The sequence below is a fragment of the Hypanus sabinus genome, chromosome 8 (assembly GCF_030144855.1).
Source record: "Hypanus sabinus isolate sHypSab1 chromosome 8, sHypSab1.hap1, whole genome shotgun sequence".
Lineage (NCBI taxonomy): Eukaryota > Metazoa > Chordata > Chondrichthyes > Myliobatiformes > Dasyatidae > Hypanus > Hypanus sabinus.
Genome location: NC_082713.1, coordinates 24,119,061 through 24,140,904, shown reverse-complemented (window position 1 = coordinate 24,140,904; position 21,844 = coordinate 24,119,061). Strand labels below are relative to the sequence as shown.

The window sequence follows — 21,844 nt, the reverse complement described above, 5'->3', positions numbered from 1 at the left end:
GATAAATCTTCAGAAGCTGGAAATCCAAAGCATTACAAACAATATGCTGCAGGATCTCAGCAGGCCAGGCAACGTCCATGAAAAAGAGTAAACAATCAACATTTTGAGCCAAAACCCTTCATTAGTGATCAAAGTATTTTAGAACTCACCCTGCAGTCTGAGAGGGAGAAGCTGGAGTTAGATGGATCAGTGTTATGGAGGAATAAAGGGAATTACAGAGGCATGACAGAGTAGCCGGCCAAAATTGATTGGAAAGGGACATTAACAGTGATGACAGCAGAACTGAAATGGCTGGCATTTCTGAAAGCAGTCCAGAAGGTACAGGATAGATACCTCCAAAAGATGAAGAAGTATTCTGAAAGGAGGATGACACAACTATGGCTGACAGGGGAAGTCAAAGACAGCATAAAAACAAAAGAGAGGGCATATCACAGGGCAAAAATTAGTGGGATCAGAAAGCTTTTACAAACCAACTGAAGACAACTAAAAAAGCCCTAAGGAGAGAAAGGATGAAATATTAAGGTAGGTTAGCCAGTAATATAAAGAGGCTACAAAAATAATTTTTCATGTATATAAAGAGTAAAAGAGAACAGAGAGTGGATATTGGACTGCTGGAAAATGAATCTGGAGAGGTAGCACTGAGGGACAAAATGGCTTAATAAGTATTTTGCATCATTCTTCACTGTGGAAGACACTAGCAGTTTTAAGAGTGTCGGGGGTAGACATGAGTGTAGTTGATACTACTAAGGAGAAGATGCTTGAGAAGCTGAAAAGTCTTTACGTAGTTAAGTCACTGGGACCAGATGAACTACAGCCTGGGGTTCTGAAAGAGGTAGCTGAAGAGATTGTGGAGGTGTTAGTAGTGATATTTCAAGAAGCATTAGATTCTGGAATGGTTCAGGAGGACTGATAAACTGCAAATATCACTCCATTCTTTAAGAAGGGAAGGAGGCAGAAGAGAGGAAATTATAGGCCAGTTAGCCAATCAGTGGTTGGGAAGATATTGGAAACCCTTATTAAGGATGAGGTTTCAGGATACTTGGAGGTGCATTATAATGTAGGTCAAAATCTTCATGGTCTCCTTCCATCTGTTGGAATTCTTTGAGGAAATAACAGTCGGAATAGAGAGAGTCAGCGAATGTTGTTTACTTGGATTTTTAGAAAACCTTTGACAAGGTGTTATACATGAGGCTGCTCAACATCATATTACAGGAAAGATATTAGCATGGACCGAAGATTGGCTAACTGGCAGAAAGCAAATGATGGGAATAAATGTGACCTTTTCTGGTTGGCTGCCAGTGACTAGTGATGCTCTACAGGGGTTGGTGCTGGGACTGCTTTTTATATTATATGTCAATGATTTGGATGACGGAATTGTTAGCTTTGCAGTCAGATTTGCGGACAATACGAAGATAGGAGGTAGTGCAGGTAGTGTTGAGGAAGCAGGGAGTCTGCGGAAGGGGTGTGTGTGTGTGTGTGTGTGTGTGTGTGTGTGTGTGTGTGTGTGTGTGTGTGTGTGTGTGTGTGTGTGTGTGTGTGTGTGTGTGTGTGTGTCTTTTGACTATAAAAACTGGGCAAGAGCAGAAGCATCTATTTCACAGCTGTTGGAATTTTCCTGACTGCCAACTATGCTATCAAAACTTACAGCATAAGTTGCCACTACTGGAGGGATCCTGACTTTGATGGAAAAAGAATAAAAAAATGTTTCACGATCATTCCAAGATGTTATGGGATACTGTGATTCTGTCACAGAAACTTCGGCTGAAAAAAAATTGAGGACTCAGTTTTATTACTACAGAAGCTTCCAAAAATAAACTACTAAAAATATAAAGAAGTGCTGAAAAGAACTATTAAAAATTACTTTTCAAAACTGCTATCAAAAAAAAAAATGTGTGAAGAGCTAGCCAGGTGTGGGAATGTCTTTGTAACCAGGAGGAAGATTATTATAGAAACAAAATAAAACTATCTTTCTCGGTAACTAGATCTGAAGGTTAACATCTAAACAAAGTAGCAAAAAGCTTTGAAACACAGACTTCAGTTCTAAATATCATGCACATGTCATTGGCCACGTGGAATACCTTCACCACTAAATTTGAGAGTTTTCTCTCTTCCTGGACAACATCTCCCACTCCAATAGCCCAGAAATAGAGAAATTGCTTAAAGTAGCCCATGGAATGTTGACATCAGATTAAGTTTTAATAAGGGTGGTGTTGGGGCTGGAGTAAGAGTGTGAGTTTGTGTTGGGGGGGGGATTGGTTGTGATTCTGCAGGTGAGATAGGGAGAAAGAAAGTATGGAGGGTGGACGGGAGAGGGTCAAAGGAAAGAGAAAAAACTTAAACAAGGCAGCAGTGGTCAAGGCTTCTTTGTCATTAGAAGAAATCACAGACATGTGTCCTCCATTATTCTCTGTGAAGTTTGGAACCTGCAATATCAAGACGGCATGGTCAGTGAAAAAAATGACAAACTTTACATCATTCTATGCTCTCATTAGGGAAATATCTTTGCTGTGTGAGATTTTAGGCCCAATAGCTCTAAATGGAGAAGGAGCATTCAGGATGGCATTAAGAACCTGAGTTGCTTTGTTCAGAGCACAAAGAACCCAGCAAAATCAGAGGAAGGAAAGCTCTATATCCCGAACTATCTACTGATCTGCCTCATTGACTACCTCATGCATGAACTGTGTCAATGGGTCTCACATTGGCTCCTACAACCCTCTTAGAATTTACTAAGGCGTTAAACTGAATCCTAAAAGACGACCTCAGAAGGAGAGCAAGATTAACATGCTTATACTTGGCCTTCTGGATTTAAGGAACAAAGTTGGGAGCAAAGTCAGGGAGAGCTTCCAGAAGGGAGAAAGTGAAAGGTATCGTGGGTGTAAAAGTTCAAAGGTGGGTTTAAGATGAATGACTAACTGCAAGTATTATGGCGAATGATGAAATAAAGGAGAGACAGGATGGAGCGCTGAGGAGTCAGGAGCAATAGCCCCATCCCTGGAGGGAATGTCATTGATAATAGAGCTGAAAATATCCTAAAATATTCTCAAAGGAGTTTCCTGAACGAACTGCAATGTCATCTTACATTAATCTCCAGATCCATTAAAGCCAGTAACGTTATCTAAATGCAAAACCAAAAATAAAAGGTTCCTTTATTTGTCACATATACAGTGAAACATTGAAACATACAGTGAAATGCATCATTTGCGTCAAATCAAATTAGCGAGGATTGCCTGAGTAATTCAAACATACCATAAATGTTACATTTAAACAGAAAGAATAAAACTCAATACAGGTATCCCACCTGTCACTGTTCTAGGTACAAAATTTGGAAACAACAAAGTCACTCAGAGTTCAGGCAGCTTTACTAAGTCCTCCTCATAAATATTAGGACGCTAATGCCTAATTGGAAAAGCTATCCCCCAGACTAGCCAGGCAACATACTTACAGATTTGTCCTTTCTGGATAACATGTGAAACTCCAGCACAATCCATGACATCCTGTCACACCGGCAGGACACCCAGCAGGGGAAGCAATGCTATGACATCCGGGTAAGAGTGGGAAAACCTGGGAGTTATCAACATTGATGCCACGTCTCATGAAACTCATGGCATCAGGCAAAAGAAACTAGCCCTGATTAAAACTTCCGTTTTCTCTCACTGAAGCAGCGCTCTTCATTTTGACCAACACTTGGAAGAAGCATTGAAAGCAGCAAGAGTACCATCTGTAATTTGGTTGGGAGACAGCAATGTTTATCACCGAGTGGTTTTAATACATAATCACCCAATGAGCTGTCCAAATCCAGGATATACTTGTCAAATCGGCTCTGCATCAGTTGGTGATTTAACAAAAAAAAGGGAATTAACTGAGACCATAGCCTCACCAGTCTACTTCTTGCACATGCATCTGTCCACAATAGCATTGGTAGAAGTGACTACCATAGTCCTTACGAAGACAAAGCCTGTCGCACCAAAGACATTGTTCATTGTATTGTGTGCTACTCTACTCATGCTAAACAGGATAGACTCTGAACAGGTCTGGTAGCTCAACAATAACGTCCATGATGTGCTGCAGACAATTGACAGCAGAATAAACGTCTACTGCCACAATCTATAATCTCATGGCTCAGTATCTCTCTTGCTATTATTATCCAGCCAGTGGATCAACTCTATTTCGGTTCTGCCATCCTTTTGTGACTGACAGTTAAATGGCTGATATGAAGAGGCCACTCTAAAAACATTCCTATCCTCAACAATGGCAGGGCCCAGCCAATAAGTATAAAAGTCAAGACTGATGAATTCACAACAAATGTTTAGCCAGAAGTAAGATCCATCTCAGTTTCTTTTTGAGATCTCCACCACCACAAAAGCCAGTCCAGTCAGTTCAGTTCACTCCACTTGATATCACAAATTTGCTAGGAACATTACATAAGCAAAGCCAATGAGACTAGACAAAATCCCAGCTGCAGTTCTCCAGAACTAGATGTACTTCTTATCAAGCTGTTCTGATATAATTACAACTCTGGGAGCTCCAAAATAATGTGGAAAAAATTGCCCATGTATGTTGTGTTCACAAAAATCAGGGAGAGTACAATCTGGCTAACAAATGCCAAATCAGTCTACTACCAATCATATGTATAAGTGATGACGAGCATTATTGACAATAGTACCAATAACCCACCTGGTTTTCGTCAGGATCTCATGACTTAGAACGTATCATAGTCCAATCCAAACATGGACCAAAGAGATGGACTGCATGTGAGGTGAGATAGCTTACCTTTGGCATCAATGCAGCACCTGACAATGTAGCATAAAGGAGTTGGAATTATAAGACCACAAGACATGAGAGCAGAATTAAGCTATTCAGCCCATCGAGTCTGCTTCACCATTCCATCAGGCTGATCTATTATCCCTCTCAACCATATTCTACTACCTTCTCTGCATAGCCTTTGATGCCCTTACTAATCAAGAACTTGTGAACATCCACTTTGAATATACCCAATGACTTGGCCTTCATAAAGGAAGGTGATCCTGGTTGTAGATTAATCATCTTGGCCCCAGGGCATCTCTGCAAAAATTCTGAAACTTATCTATCTTCAGCTGCTTCATCAATAACCTGCCTTCCACTATAAGGTTAAAGTGGGATGTTACAAATGGGCAAAAGTGTTTAATTCAATTTTCAACTCTTCAGCATGATTAAACAGTTATTGTATGTGTCAACTAACACCTAGATAACATTCTGGCATTGTCTGATGGAACAAATAATATTTGTAAACCAAAGTACAGACCAAATGATTTAAGGTGGCAGTTAAAATGAGATTATATTTTTTTTGTCTGTTGTGAGAACATGCTCGAAGGCTTTTCTATAGAGTAATATAGCATGGAAACTGGCCCTTTGGCCCAAGTGACCCATGCTGACCACAGCATTCTCCCTGCCAATCCTGGTTGTCTGCTTTCAGCCCTTCCATCCACATAGCCTCTGAAGGCAGGATGGCCCACTGGCTACCCATTTCAAATTGATTTCCCAGTCCCATTCTAACATCTCTGTTCGTGGCCTCCTCTACTGTTGTGATGAGGTCAGACTCAGGTTGGAGGTGCAACGCCACATATTCCATCAGGTAGCCTTCAACCCGATTTCTCCAACTTCTGGTAACCTCTCCCCCGTCCCCTTTTTTTTTCTATTCCCATTCTGGTCACCTTCCCATTCCTTTACTTCTCACTTGTCCATCAGCTTTCTCTGATTCTCCTTCACCTTTCTTCCATGGTTCACTGTCCTTTCCTTTCAGATTCCTTCTTCTTCAGCCCTTTATCCCTTTCACTCATCCCCTGCCTAGCTTCTTACTTCATTCCATCTCCCTCATTCACCTACCTTCTCCTCCACCTGGTCTCACCTATCACCTGCCAGCTTGTACTTTTTTTCCTCCCCCCCATTTATTTATTTTATTTAGCGATACAGCATGGACTAGGCACTTCTGGCCCTTTGAGACACGCCAATCCAGCAACCCCACAACTCCAATTAACCCCAACATAATCACAGGACAATTTACAATGACCAATTGATCTACCCAGTACATCTTTGGACTGTGGGTGGAAACCAGAGCACCCGAGAATACCTATGCATTCCATGGGGAGGTGAAACAGATACTCTTTAAGAACAGTGCGGGAATTGAACTCCGAACTCCTACACGCTCCGAGCTGTGATATCATTGTACTAATTGCTGCGCTACTGTGGTGCCCATGTTCTGACTTGAAGTTCTGGCATGTTCTTGCTGTGGCTTCTGCTTCCTTCCTTTCCATTCCTGATAAAGTGTCTTGGCCCCTCCATAGCTACTGCCTGATTTGCTAAGTTCTTCCAGCACTTTTTCTGTGTTTTAAAAGGCATAGGAGCAGAATTAGGCCATTCAGTCCATCAAGTTTGCCCCACCAGTCCATCAAGGCTGATTTATTTTCCCCCCAACCCAATTTTTCATCCTTCTCCCCATAACCTCTGATACCCTTACCTTACCCTTCCATTTTAAATATAGCTAATGACTTGGCCTCCCCAGATGTCTGTGGCAATGAAATCCACAGAATTACCACACTCTGACCAAAGAAATTCCTCCTCATTGCTGTTCTAAATTGATGTTCCTCTATCCTGAGGCTGTGCTCACTGGTCCTAGACTCTGCCACAAAAGGAAGTCTCTCCACATTCATTCTATCTAGGTCTTTCAATATTTCATAGGTTTCAATAAGATCCCCTCTCATTCATCTAAACTCCAATGAGTACAGGCCTGGAGCCATCAAACATTCCTTATATATTAACCCTTTCATTCCCAAAATGATTCTTGTGAACCTCTTCTGGATCCTCTCAAACACCAGCATGTCTTTTCTCAGAAAAGGGGCCTAAAGCAACTCACAATACTCCAAGCCCGGACTGAACAATGCCTTATAAAGGCTTGGCATTACATCTTTGCTTTTATATTTTAGTACTCTTGAAATGAATGCTAACATTGCATTTTCCTTACCACCAACTCAAACTGCAGATTAACCTTTAGGGAATCCTGCCCAAAGACTCCCAGGTCCCTTTGCACCTCTCATTTTTGAATTCTCTCCCTGTTTAGAAAATGGTCTATGCCTTTATTTCTTCTACCAAAGTGCTCAACCATATACTCCCCTACACTATATTTCATCTGCTACTACTTTGCTCATTCTCCTAATGTGTCCAAGTCCTTGTTTCCTCAACATGACTTACCCCTCCTCTTATCTATATATCATCCCCAATCTAGGCTACAAAGCCATCAATTTTGTCATCTAAATCATTGACATTTAATGTGAAAACATGCGGTCCCAACACCAATCCCTGCAGAACACCACTAGTCACCAGCAGCCAACCAGAAAAGGCTTTCTTTGTTCCCACACTTTGCCTCCTGCAAGTCAGCCAATATTCGATGCACAAAACCATTAAGACTATTCTTGATCAGGTCTTAACTAGCCCAATGATGGTAGATCTTGTCCCTCAGCAATGCTTCCCTACAAACTAAGTCATACTCACCAGCTTGTACTTCCCTGCCCTCTCCTTGTTACCCTTCTTGAACAATGGATCAACATTAGCCACACTCCAGTCCTTTAGAACTTCACTAGTGGCTAACAATGGAGCAACTAACTTTACACGGGCCTCCACAATTTCTCTGGCCTCTGATAAGCTCTGAGGGTGTACTTAGTCAGGTTCTGAGGATTTGGCTACCTTAATGTGCTTCAAGACTGCAAATACCTCCTTCCTCATAAAATACATATGATCCAAGACCTCATTACTTACCACCCTATTTTTTTTTGGCATCCACAATATTCTCCTTAGTGAACACTGAAGAGGTATAGACATTAAAAATGTTGCCCATCTCCTGTGGCTCCGCACAAAGGTGGCCCTGATAGACCTAGTTTCTCCCAGTCACCTTTTTACTGTTATATTAATGCTTCTAATATGCAAACACTAATGGAGAAAGGAAAACTGAGGTAATATCACAGTCAGATGAATGGTAGAAATGGTTAGTTTGATACATATAGAAAAGACGAGCTTAAGTTTGGAGAGTTCAATATGCAGTCTGAAAGGCTGCAAATTGAGCAGAGAAAAATTGAGGTGTTGTTTCTCAAGCCTGCATGAGAATTTGTTTTCATCCTGCAGGAGCCCACAGATAGATGGCCTCCTGATGCAATCCTGATGAAGTGTCTTGGCCCAAAACATTGACTGTTTATTCTTCTCCATAAATGCTGCCTGGCCTGCTGAGTTCCTCCAGCATTTTGTGTGTATTGCACAGATAGGTCAGCATCTGACAATTTACAGTGGCCAAGTAACCTCTGACCGTAAGCAGAGATATATAAAATCTTGATAACAAAGTGGACAAAGAAAAACCATGAGTAGATGGGAATGCAGGATTGATTAAATGGTGGAGCAGGCTTGAGCGACCAAATAACAACTGCAGTTTTCACATTGTATGTTCATAGTCCCTTAGGAGGCTAAAGACATTTAGCATGTCCCCATCTGCTCTTACCAATTTTTATCAATGCACAATAAAAAAAATTCTGTCTGGATGCATAGTGACTTGACTGGCAACTGATCTACATGTGATCACAAGGAACTGCAGAGAGATGTGGACACAGATCAGCACATTACAGACCAACCTTCTCTCTATGGACTCGGTCTATACTTCTTATCGCCTCAGTAAAACAGCCACCATAATCAAAGACCTCACCCACCCCCAGATGTTCTCTCTTCTCCCCTCTCCCACTGAGCAGAAGATACAAAAGCCTGAAAGCACTTACAACCAGACTCAAGGACAGCTTCTGTCTTACTGCTATCAGATTCTTGAATGGACCTCTTGTACAATAAGAGGCATAAACAGTCAATGCTTTGGGCTGAGATGTTTTGATGAAGGATCTTGGCCCAGAACAGTGACTGCTTGTTGCTCTCATAGATGCTACCTGACCTGCTGAGTTCTTCCAGCATTTCATGTGTGTTGCTCTGGATTAACAGCATATGCAGAAACTCTTGCATTTATATTTTGCAGTCATAATATTTTACTCAAGGGAGGGAGGATTAACTTGCCAGATTATATTTAGCACCTTTGTGAGAAGAATTCTAAATCCTGTACACTAAAACCAGGCCATTGCTAGGCACCATAACCTTGACTATGTCTCATTCATGTAAATATCAAGTGGAATATTTTAAGATGACTGGGCTTTGGTCTTTATGATGCTTGGGATGTTGGAAAGGGAATCACTCTGGACCAATGCAAATTCTTCACGATTATGTATGTTGTGATCCACCTTAGTTGACAAGTGATATGTTCACAGAACATTTACCACCACCTTCCTGACAGAAGCACATGTTGGAACTCATTCATTCTTTGCCCACACCTAATTGCTCTCAAGAAGGCGATTATAGTGAGCAGTCTTCAAATGAGTTAGTTATTCACTAGGGAGTTTCAGAGGGCATCTCGGGTGAGTCTGGAGTCACATATTGACCAGACCAGATTAGGGCAAGGGTGATAGATTTTCTCTTCTCATGGTGATTAAGCAACCAAATAGGTTTTAAAACAATCCAGTAACTTTCATCATCACTTAGACCAGCTGTTATTCCAAATTCCACATTATTATTCAGAATATAAATTTCACAGTTGCCAAGGAGGGATGTGAATTTGGGTCTCTAGATTGTTATCCAAGCCTCTGGTTTACTAAATAAATGCACACCACTAATGTACAGGGGCTGTCAGTGTTTGTTATGATTATCATTCAGCTAGCACTTTCACAAGGCTGGTATCTAATTATAAGGTGTATTGAGTGTTAAATTTGACGCTCTATTTTCCAGTTTCTGGTAAACCACAGCCGATTTCTCAAGAAATGAGAAATGTACCTGGATAAGAAATTTTAGATAATTGTAATATTCAGTTGCACTGTTCCTGTTTATTACCGACACTTTATTCAAATGTGGAATTACTCAGAACAGATTTTATTTAATTGCATTAACTCCACACTGCAGATTGAACTTGTTTGTCAAGGTGGTAACAATATTTTTGTATTCACAATGAGATGGTCATACTAACCAATAATTTGGAGGGCAAGTAGGCAGGCTGGCGAGATGAAGGTAAAATTTACCCTCAAAATGTGTCGCAAGGCAGTTTTACAACCATCTTTTAGGATTTGGATGATCAGTAGTTGTAACACTGAGTCACTGTCAGCTGGAAGGACAGGCGCACTAACACCAGCATACTAGAGGAGGCCAACATGAGCAGCATCTTCACCATTCTAAAGCAATACCGTAGCAACTCCAATGGTTAGATCATGTCTCTCGGATGACTTAGTCAGGTCTCCCCAAAAAGATCCTTTACTCCCAGACTGAGGAGGATCAGCGAGCCCCTAGTTGGCAAAGGAAATAACATCAAAAACAGCCTGAAGAAATTCAACATTACATCTGAAAACTGGGAAGACATTTCACTCACTGGATACCAGGAGATCAGGATCCAGTTTGACCAGGAGATCTGGTCAAGAGGGAGCTGTACTGCAGAGAACAAACCAAACCTGAGACTGAACAACCAAGAACACCCAACTGCTAACCACAGCCACCACATACTGTACTATTGCCCGCACTGCACCAGAATATGTGGATCCCAGATCGGACTCTAAACCATTTGAGGACCATTTACAGCCAATAAACAACCACTTAGCAGAACATCTTATCAGATTGGAGTGATTGTACTACTACCAAAGCCACTGTGGTAGTTAATTCCCGTACTCAGAAAACATTGTATTGTTTATCGAAAAAATAACTTGCTCATAATGACTGTTGATTGGGGGAATCTGAAGCACAAAGTGCATACGGCTAGAGGGAATCAGTGGGTTAAGCAGCATCTGTGAGAGGAAAGGAATTATAGATGCAAGGTCTTGACCTGAAACAGCAACGATCTCTTCTGCCCCACCCCCACTACCACAAATGTTGCTCGACCCGCCAAATCCCTCCAACGGTGTGATCTTTGCTTTCTCTTAGTGATGTTTAATGTATTTCTTCATCATGTCGACACAGTTTGGTATGATTGGTGATTTCAAAATCAGTAATGTTTTGTTTTCGTTTAACTGGAACTCTATAACATCTCATGGATTCCAGTCATATTTTATGACTCTAGCGACTATATCCTTACTTGAACAAACATCACACTACATTGCTTGCGGTTGTTATGTAGACAAATACATTTTTTACTGCTGTCTCCACTGTAACAATGCGTGTTTTTATTAAATAAAGTGGACCACAGCGTGTTAAAATTCACATATTTCCTTATATTTCCATTTTTGTGCAGTAATTTGTACCTATTTATCATTTAACTTTAATCATCTTGGGGACGATTGTTGCAGCAGGCAGGTGCCCTTGAGCCAAATAAGAGAAGCAGTTTGTTCCAGATTGTAGCGTACGCGCGTGCATTTTTTTTGTAAATTAGAAATAGAGGCCTTAATCAGTAAGAACATCTGTTTTTACGAGTCACAGATCTGAGAAACATCACAGTAGATTTGCAGTATTTTATCAACCTGGTGTGTGTGTGTGTGTTTTTAAAGCAGCATAATTTGGGAACCAACAGTTCTAAAACAAGTGCGGGATAAGGCGTATTTGAAATATCAATGAATCAGTAACGTAGAACCGCCCTGTAAAGACTGTCATTCCATCCGCCTTTATTTCTCATTATCAGTCTTAAGAACTAAAAGTGTCAGAACAGGAATATGTAGAATAAGCAGATTGGATTCATTCAATCTCCGGCATACCGAAGTGCGTATGAAGGTAACAACATCTCTTTTCACTGCGGATACCAAACGCTTATTCATCACGGATTTTGGTGTAAACAACACAAGAATGCGCAGGGGGTGGGGGTAAAAAAGCACGCCTGCGCTTGCACGGCGTTCTGGCAAATGCAGTTTTCTCAAAGGATTCCCTTTCGCGGAAAAAAAAAGTGTTTATCAACTACAACTCTCAGGAGGAATGAACATGGTGTGCCTCAACGTTTCTTCAAAACCGTTCGGGAGAGGTTGTCGATTTAAATGTAAATATAAAAGTTACAAATATATAAGACTTAAGTGAAGTTATATATTAAAAGCAAAACAAATTTTGCAAATCTGTTTCCCTTTCAAACGTTTGTTATATCTCAATTAACTGCCGGTTCTGCAGCATTAACTATATTATTCATCTCCCTTCCACTCCATTAGTCTTTCTGATGATAGCGAGGAACTGCTGGATGAATGTAAATTAACGAAAGATTTTTCCTTAAAAAAATTAGCGTATTGCAGCTTTAGCACCACCACTTGCGCAACAGCCAATAAGAACTGAAATTACTCAATTACAAACTGATTTACACAATACCTCGCCTCAGCAAAGCTTTGCAGGTCCAACAAACTTGGCACAGGGCGGGAGCGGAAAAAAAACACAGCCTACTGATCCCGCCCTCCTCGTATGCGATTGGCACAGCTGCAAGACGAATGAAAATGTACCAATTGACGTGCCGATCTATAGGCCACCGGCTTACGATTGACAGTACACCTGGAGAGCTGTGCAGTAGTAACTGGCAGGCCGCTCTGCCAATAAACTGGAGACCCCGCCCACCCACGTTAGAAGCAGCAAGTACGGTTCACTCTACGGAGCGTACGTCACAGGTTGTTTTTTTTGCCGTGACTGAGAAAAGGGGGGCGGGGAGAAGGGGGTAAAAATTAGTTCGTTCCGATGTGTGTGTTTTTTACGGGCAGCCAGGGAGATGTTTATGCAGCCAAAACCCTGAGGTAAAGTGATAGCCGAGCAATTCCGCGGGGAGGAGGTGGTGGCAGGGTTTCCTTCCATCAGGGGGCAGCCGGTACAATGGCGAGCTCGCCCAATTATTACCACCAGGAGCATTTACTACTACGCCGACACTACAACAACAGAGGGGACAATGAAAACAACAGACGCGCCGGAGATACGGCTGCCAGGAGAAGGACAGTGACAACGGCGGTGACGACAACAGCAGCAGCAGCAGCAACAACAACAACAACAACACACACGCCGTCGGTACCGCCACCGTCGTCGCCGGCGACAACGGTAAGAGGTGGACACGCGCCGGAGTCGGCGCCGCGCGACAGGCTCGCCGCCAACAACAACAACACGGTTCGGCTCGAGCTCGGAGTTCAGGCGCCTCCGCCGCGCGAGGCAGCGGCGGCTTCGGCTTCCAATGCGCGCGAGCCGCTGGCGGCCGGCGGCGGCGATGACGGCGGGGGCGCGCGGGAGCCGGTGGTCCCCGCGGCGCGAGCGGCGGCCGCCGCCACCGCTACCACCTCCACCTCCACTACTATGGACGGTTACGAGGACGTGAAAAAGCACGGTTACTTGAGGAAGCAGAAGCATGGTCACAAGCGCTTTTTCGTACTGAAGGGCCAGAGCCACCTGGGTCCGGCTAGGCTGGAGTACTACGACAGTGAGAAGAAATGGAGGAACCGGTCGACCGCCCCGAAGAGAGTCATCCCCCTCTATCAGTGTTTCACGGTCAGTCGGAGAGCAGACGCCAAAAGCAAGTACCTGATAGCCCTGTACACAAAAGACGAATACTTTGCCATGGTGGCAGAGAACGACCAAGAACAAGAGAGCTGGTATTTGGCCATAAGTGAACTAATGAATGAGGGGAAGAAGACGGTTATGGATCCTGATGAAGTGGAAGAAAACTATGGCAATTTTACCCCCGGTACTGTTTTTAAGGAAGTGTGGCAGATTAATGTGAAGCCAAAAGGGTTAGGGCAAACTAAGAACCTGACTGGGGTGTACAGGCTGTGTCTTTCCAGCAAGATGATCCATTTTGTTAAAATCAATTCTGATGTGCCTTCTGTGCATTTGCAGTTGATGAACATCAGGAGGTGTGGCCATTCTGAGAACTTCTTCTTTATTGAGGTGGGGCGTTCTGCTTCAATTGGCCCTGGTGAATTGTGGATGCAGGTAGATGACTCCGTGGTAGCTCAAAACATGCATGAAACCATTTTGGAGACGATGAAAGCTTTAAAAGCTTTTGCTGAGTTTCGTCCCAGAAGTAAAAGCCAATCCTCTGGAACTAATCCCATATCATTTTTGACTCGGAGACACCTTGGTAATTTGCCGCCTAGTCAGACTGGATTGCAGAGGCGTTCTAGAACAGAGAGTGTGACTGGGACTTCGGCATCCAAAAATGAGGCGTACCGTTTTCGAACATCTAGTGAAGGTGAAGGTACAATGACAAGGCCATTTGGGTCTGTAACTGGAAGTTTAATCCACTTAAATTCTGCAAGAATGGGCTTAAGTAGGGGAGATGGGGGTAGTAGGTATGTAAAGCCACCATTTGGCCCTTCAAACCATAGTAGGTCAGTATCTCTGCCAGTGACATACCTCCCATCTACCACAAGCCCTGTAAGTGTTTCTTCCAGTAGCGGACATGGTTCAGCATCTGATCCCCTCACTCGTCCATCAAGTTCATCTATTTGTGGCTCCCCAAGTGATGGTGGGTTTATTTCCTCTGATGAATATGGATCTAGTCCTGGGGATTTTAGGTACTTCCGGGTTCGGAGTAATACACCAGATTCACTTGGTAATACGCCACCAATTCAAGAAGAAAGTTGTTTGTGTGATTACATCTCAATGGACAGACATATTAATGCTGTAAATCCTGAAAGCAGAATACGAGATGACTACATGATTGCTGAGAAAGGATACAGAAAGAGAACCCATTCTCTAACCACCCCTGGTGCAGTGATTATGCATCAAAAGACTACGCAGACAACTTCATCTTTGGAAGAGTCTAATGTTGATTCAAACTATGGGGGTATTGGTAATCAGCTCTCATGTTCTGCATCACCAAAGTTGACCTGTAATCCTTACCATGGAGATTATAGTGATGTTGAGATTGGGTCATCAGTTAACCAAAGCCAAAATAGACAAAGAGATGATGGTTATATGCCAATGATGCCTGGAGTTGCATCTGCCAGCCATAATAGAAATCATGATTATATGCCAATGAATTTTAAAAGCATGTCTGCTCCAAAACAAATTATTTCTTTGCCGATAAGTCAAATGGACTCCAGGGGATACATGGTGATGTCCCCGAATGATAGCAGCTCTCCAGTGCGAAGCATGTTTACAGAATATAGTTCCAAACTATTGAGCAGCAACAATGAAAAGTTATCAAATAGTGACTATATGGACATGTCCCAAAGAAATCTAAATACACGGAAATTATCTAGTGATGTTTTCTATAATCACAATAGCCCTGAATCTCAAAAGTCTTACAGCTCGTATTATTCACTGCCTCGATCATTCAAAACTCCTTCACAAGAAAACGGTGAGCATGATGAATATGTTCCTATGTGTTCACCAGGAAGGTTGATGTATGGTGAGGCATCATTGTTTACTGGCAGTATTACCAACAGTGGTTTAATTCATGAGACATCTCATTCTCCAAGGACACTTAGCCAAGGTGATCGTGTTGTACAGAAAGGCAGGGTTGAAAGACCTACAAGATTATCACTGGGCATGCCGGAAGTAAACAGTTTACCACGACTGTTTGAGCAGAGTTTGCCGCCTGAGCCAAAAAGTCCTGGAGAATATATTAATATTGCTTTTAGTGAGAAAATTAGTAATACGCCATACTCACTTTCAGCAGAAGGATCCCCTTCTTCTCTTGGCTCCAGCAGTGAGCATCGACGCTCCCCATTGTCAGACTACATGAGTGTGGATTTGGATGTACAGTCACCAAAACCAGCTACTCTTTCCTCAAATTCTTTGACTGGTATACCCATTGTTTCAAGTTCAAGTGTAACTAGAAGCCAGCCAAATGATGCCTACATCAGTGTTCCTCTTGGTGCTGCTTGTGTCAACACGCCTGCGGAGGTAGATGATTACACAGAAATGACTTTTAATTTGGCGGTAACAGCCACTCCTTCTGCTTCGCCAAAGCCTGACAGTGCAGAGTTGGCTAGTCCTACTGACATTGTAAAGCGTTTGTGTATTATTGATCAGTATCCTAGTATAAATACCTTTCCTGTCCTCAATCCTCCCCCTGAAGCCAATCATGGTCCAAAGGTGATCCGTGCTGACCCACAAGGAAGAAGGCGCCACAGTTCGGAAACATTCTCCTCAACACCCTCAGTGGCATCCTCGTCTCCTTTTTTTGCTGATGGGAGTAAAAGGCACAGCTCTGCTTCATTTGATAATGTTTGGCTTAAACAAAATGATGTCAGTGATGAACACAGAAGTACCATGTGCAGGAATACATCTGCAGGATTTCAGAATGGATTGAACTATATTGCTTTGGACTTGAGGGAGGATCACGGATGTTGTGAACCGAATGGAGGTGTGCAGACTTCAGACCGACCCCACGTTGCCAACAGAATAGATTCTGGAGGCTATGCCAGCATAGATTTTACCAAATCTGATGGGTTGAAATATACCTCTACATCTGAAGGTTTGTTTTGCTTTTGTTTTCCATTTTTCAGGCGATCAAAGTACAAGGTTGTATGAAGCAATGAAATATTAACTGAATGTCAAAATGGAGGGTAGGAATTTCTGTAGGGACTTGACAAGTTGTATGCAGTGAAATGGATGATCTATAGTCTTGGGTTTGTATGCTGTAGATGTATTTAAATCTGGTTTGTTAAAACAACATTGGGAGGAAGTAAGAATAATTTGACTATCCTATTTCACTGCAAGTTTGCATTCACTCCACATTGAATGCATTATTTCATTATTTTCAGATATTGGCTTTTTAATGCAGTTTTGCACAACTACATTTTTCATCTTATACTTAAATGGTAGCTTAGGACAACAGATGTCTTTTTTTTAGTTTGCAGCAGTAATCACATACAGAGAATTAACCTTTGGAATTGGGGTAGGTAGATTGTATAGCTATTGTTACTTTTTTGTTCTGTATGATTTTACAATTGTAATTCTTGGTTTAAATTTGCTTGGGTGGGTTTGTTTCACTATACTTTAGCACGTCTTCCAGTCATTGGCTCCTCATAACAGTGGGGGGAAAGTGATCTTTATAACTTAATGTTTAAAGCCTGATGAATGGTATAGATCTAAATGATAAAACACGGTACTTTTGTTTGCTCGTTGTAGGACTAATCCAAGTAATTGTAGATTTTGGTCTGCAGGCTGGTTATTTTTGAGAGTATGGGGAAATGGACGCAAATAATTGACTTCCACTTTTGCTGCTTTTAAACTTGTGATATTTCTCCTATGAATAGTTAAACTCCAATCAGGAGAGGACAGGGGTTCCCAACCTGGGTCCACGGACCCCTCGATTAATGGTAAGAGTCCATGCCATAAAAAAGGTTGGGAACCCCTGGGATAGGGGGAAGTAGCACAATATACTATCAGAAGTGTGTTACACAAACTGAAAAGGGGATTTTGTTGATAATGAGGATGAGGAGTGTTACATTTTCATTGTTACTGCTGTGATATTGCCATATTCATTGTCTTTGTAAAAGTTAACTGATCTGATAGTCATCTTGAATTTTTGCCAAATTCACATATCCTAATGCTTCTTTAAAAAGGAAGTCATAATTAACTAAGCATGGAAAAATTTCATATTTTCTAATAAAGTATGGGATTTTTGGTTAACCAGGGTACTGTTATAGCAGTAATACTTATACCTCCAGTGATTGTTGAATTAACTGTTGTCTAGATCATGTTTTAAATGGTGAGTTGGTGATCTGTTGGCTTATTGATCTGTGAGCTTCAGAACAGCACAATGAGAGCCTAAGCTGTGGTTTCAGTGATGAATAAAGAGTAAATGTTGTAACACAATTTCTTACTGAAACAAAATGATGTACATTGTGCAAAAGACACCAGGACAAATGAGTATTATTGTGAGTGATGTTTTGAAATAGTATAGAGGCAGTTGAGGTAAACAACTTACTAGTTCAGCACTGCTTTTTCAGTTTACTTTAAGCACCAGTTTAACTTTTTCTATTATGTTCACAATTGTATACAAATTTAGAACTACTGAATAGTTAATGTTTTAATCGCATATTTGGAAAAAGACAAACTATTCATGCCAGGCATATAAAAGTTGATTGCATTACTTTTGGTCAGTGATTGTCGTTTTCATTTTATGCTTTGAAATTTAGCCATCGTATTTCTGGCCATCATACACTTTTGGGTGCAAATCCAATGAAGTTTAACACAAAAATCAGTTGAGTTAAATAACTTTCCAATTAAAAATCAAGCAAAATTTTATGATTTTTATTGTGTTTTGGTTGATAGATGATATGAAAGAATGCTACCAACATTGAGATATTTTATTACTTTGTTTAAAAACAAGGAAGTCAGAGATATATTAGCAAGAATATTTTTAAAACTACTGTAAATCACTACATTGCATGCAAACAAGGGGAATAGAAAAGTGTCTGTTTATCTCACCTTAAGATGGAAAAGTATTCAAAATCTTCCAGGGGTATATTCACACCTAAAATGGATGCTTACAAAAGATTGAGAGATTTAATTAAGAATGGGGGGCGATTGAGAGATTTAATTAAGAATGGGGGGGGGGGCGAGTGGAATAGTGAAATGTCCAAGGGTTTTGTTAAGATTGTGGGGAGACCTGGGAGATGGCAAATTTACAGTGTAATAACCTAAAAAAGCACTGGGGATGACAGTGACAACTGCTAAAATCAGTGGAATTGGCAAAAAAAAAGGCAAATGAAAAATAGGTTGGAATGGTATATACAGTGGTGCTAGAAAGTTTGTGAACCTTGTGGAGTTTTCTCTGTCTGCATAAATATGACCTAAAATGTGATCAGATCTTCAAGTCCTAAAAGTAGATGAGGAGAACCCAATTAAATAAAAACAAAAAGTTTGTTTATTTATTGAGAAAAATGATCGGATATCACATGTATCTGTTGGAAAAAGTAATGCCTTCTACGAAAGCTATTTGGAGTCGGGTGTTCCAATCAATGAGATGAGATTGGAGGTATGGATTGTAGAGGTGCCCTGTTGCCCTATAAAAAAGACTCAAGGTCAGGTTCCCAACTTAGCGCTCAAGAAAAACCTGTTTAATTGCACCATGCTTCAATCAAAACAACTTTCAGAGGACCTTGGAAGAAGAATTATAGAGTTGTGTGAAGCTGGGAAAGGCTGCAGAAACTTTTCTAAAGACCTGAGTGTTCATCAGTCCACAGTACAAGAAATTGTCTATGAATGGAGGAAGCTTAGTACTATTGCTACTCTCCCCGAGTAGATATCCTGTAAAGATCACACCAAGAGCACAGTGTGCAGTGCTGATGGATGTGGAAAAAGAACAGCAAAAGACCTGCAGAAATCTTTAGAACTTGGAAGTCTCTGTTCATGTGTCCACCGTAAGAAAAACACTGAACAAGAATGGTGTTCGTGGAAGGACATCATGGAGGAAACCACTGCTGTCCAAAAAGAAAACATTAATGTGCATCTTAAGTTTGTGAAAAGCCACCTGGATGTTCTACAATGTTTCTGGGATAATGTTCTGTGGACAGATGAGATAAATATTGAACTTCTTAGCAGAAATGCACATTGTTATGTTTGGATAGAAAAGGGCACAGCACACCAACACCAAAACTTCACCCTAACTGTGGAGCATTGTGGTTTGGGGCTGTTTTGCATCCTCAGGGCCTGGACAGCTTGCATTGAGGGAGCAATGAATTCAACATTGCATCAAGATAATGTACAGGAGAACGTTGTCTGTCACCTGAAGCTTAGAGTTAGATAATGCAATGAGTTAATGATTCTAAAGACGAGTAAATCAACAACAAAATGGTTTTAAAAATAAGAAAAATCATGTTTAGGAATGGCCAAGTCAAAGTCCTGACTAATCCTATATAAATGTTGTGGAAGGACCTGAAGCAAGCAGTTCATACAAGGAAACCCACCAACATCCCAGAGTTGAAGTAGTTTTGTAAGGAGGAATGGCCTAAAATTCCTCCAAGCTGATGTGCCTGACTGATTGACAGTTATTGGAAATGTTTGGTTGAAGTTATTGCTGCACCAGTTACTGAAAGCAAAGTTTCACATTTTTCCAACAAATACATGTAATATTGGATTAATTTTCTCAATAAGTAAATGAGCATGTATAATGTATTACAGATTTCCTTCTCTATCCGAATGTGGAGCATTCCTATGAAACCGTTTGTAAACCAAAATGTTGTAAAGCGAAGAAGCAATTACCATTAATCTATATGGAAAAATTTGAGTATTCCCAGACCCAAAAAATAACCTACCAAATCAAACCAAATAACACCTAAAACCTAAAATAACACGAACATACAGTGAAAGCAGGAATGATATGATAAATACAGCTTGTATACAGTAGAAGTATTGTATGTACGGTGTAGTTTGTCAAACTCGGGAAGATAGTGAGCCAAAATCTATTCGGAGAAAAAAAATCAGCACGTACACACATGCGCAAACAAATGCCTGCACAAGGCTTCACGGTCATTGTAGTCTTTCTCTGGGTAAACACGCGTATAAAGCAGATGTCTTTTTTTCTTAAAAGCAAAAATCCTCTTTGGTTAGCGAAAACAAGTGCGGTTGTAGGTCTTTGGTAACAGCGAGCTGTCATAAAGTGAACGTTTGAAAAACAGGTCACCTGTATTTATTTAATTAGATTATCTTTGTCTACTGATATTCTAACACTTCATGTGCCTTTACTATATATTTTTAAAAAATCATTGAACAGTCACCCCAAATTGCCAAGTAAATTATTGGAATATGTACTATATTCAGTAATGAATACCATGCAAACATGTTACTAGAAAAAATCTTTAAAAATGTACAGGTAATTTCCATAATGTTAGATCCAATGTTAGTCGACCAATGTGTTATTTTATGTGGAGGGTGGGATCGATGGTTACTGAAATTCATGTAATAAATTGGAAATGTCAATTATGGCAACCCTTTTAATCTACTTGAATGTAGTTTAAAAATGATGGTATATGTGCTAATCACACACACAACTATTCTAGAAACCAGTGACCATAATTTTTCACTGTCCTACTCTGATTAAATTTTTGGATCTCTTTGAATGTCAGTTTAAAAGCAGAATTTTTCTTTTGAATCAAAATAGGGAAACTCCAGTATCTCATTGCTTCGTAATCAGAAAGTCCAACTAAGTGTGCACAAATCACAAATTTCCATAACCTGCTTTGAAGGGAAAAAAATGGAAGTTTTTCAAGTTTGGATTGTGCTGTTGTCATTGTGACTTTTGTAACTGCAGCACTTACGATTTCATCCCTAGTATTTATAGCCCTCAATACCTAGGTCATCAATCAAAAAATATTCAAGATGCATTATTAATGAAAACAGTTGTGCATCTGTTGCTCTGTGTATAATTGCCAAGAATTTTCCTTAATAGTCCATTTTCATGATGCACATGAATATATGCAGTAAACAGTCTTTTCAATTTAGTTAGATGCTATAACCTATGTAAATAGGTTGTGAGCTTTCTTTTAGCTTGGCCATTTCAGGCTTATTGGTCATGTGTTTCGTGGATAGCAAAAATTTTTTTTAAATAATTTGCACTGATGTATCTTTAATTTTGCCCTTTTCCCCTCTTTTGAGGTATTTTTTGTATATTTAATTGGACTTGGAGAGCATCCTGCAGATAATGATATTTCCATGCATCTGTTTTTATCCTTGATGGTAGAGACTGAGAGTTTGATAAATGCTGTCAATATTATCTTGTATTTTGTATATTTTGGAGATGGTGTGCACTACACTGGTGAAGGCTATGAATATTTAGGCTGTTGGATGCAGTGCTTTGTTGTGGATTATATCAAACTGCTTAAGACTTTTGGGAGTTGCATCCAGGCAAGTAGAGGAG

The 21,844-nt window shown here is 40.8% G+C and overlaps 1 protein-coding gene across 1 annotated transcript in view; it reads left to right on the top strand.

Moving 5' to 3' along the window:
* The first annotated feature begins 12,641 nt into the window (after window positions 1-12,641).
* The window catches only part of LOC132397974 (insulin receptor substrate 2-B-like), a 46,915-nt gene continuing 37,712 nt past the window's right edge, over window positions 12,642-21,844 (top strand). Inside the window, exon 1 of the mRNA XM_059976830.1 lies at window positions 12,642-16,453. Within this exon, the coding sequence (XP_059832813.1) occupies window positions 12,856-16,453 (3,598 nt within the window). The 5' untranslated portion in view covers window positions 12,642-12,855. The remainder of the gene's footprint in view (window positions 16,454-21,844) is intronic.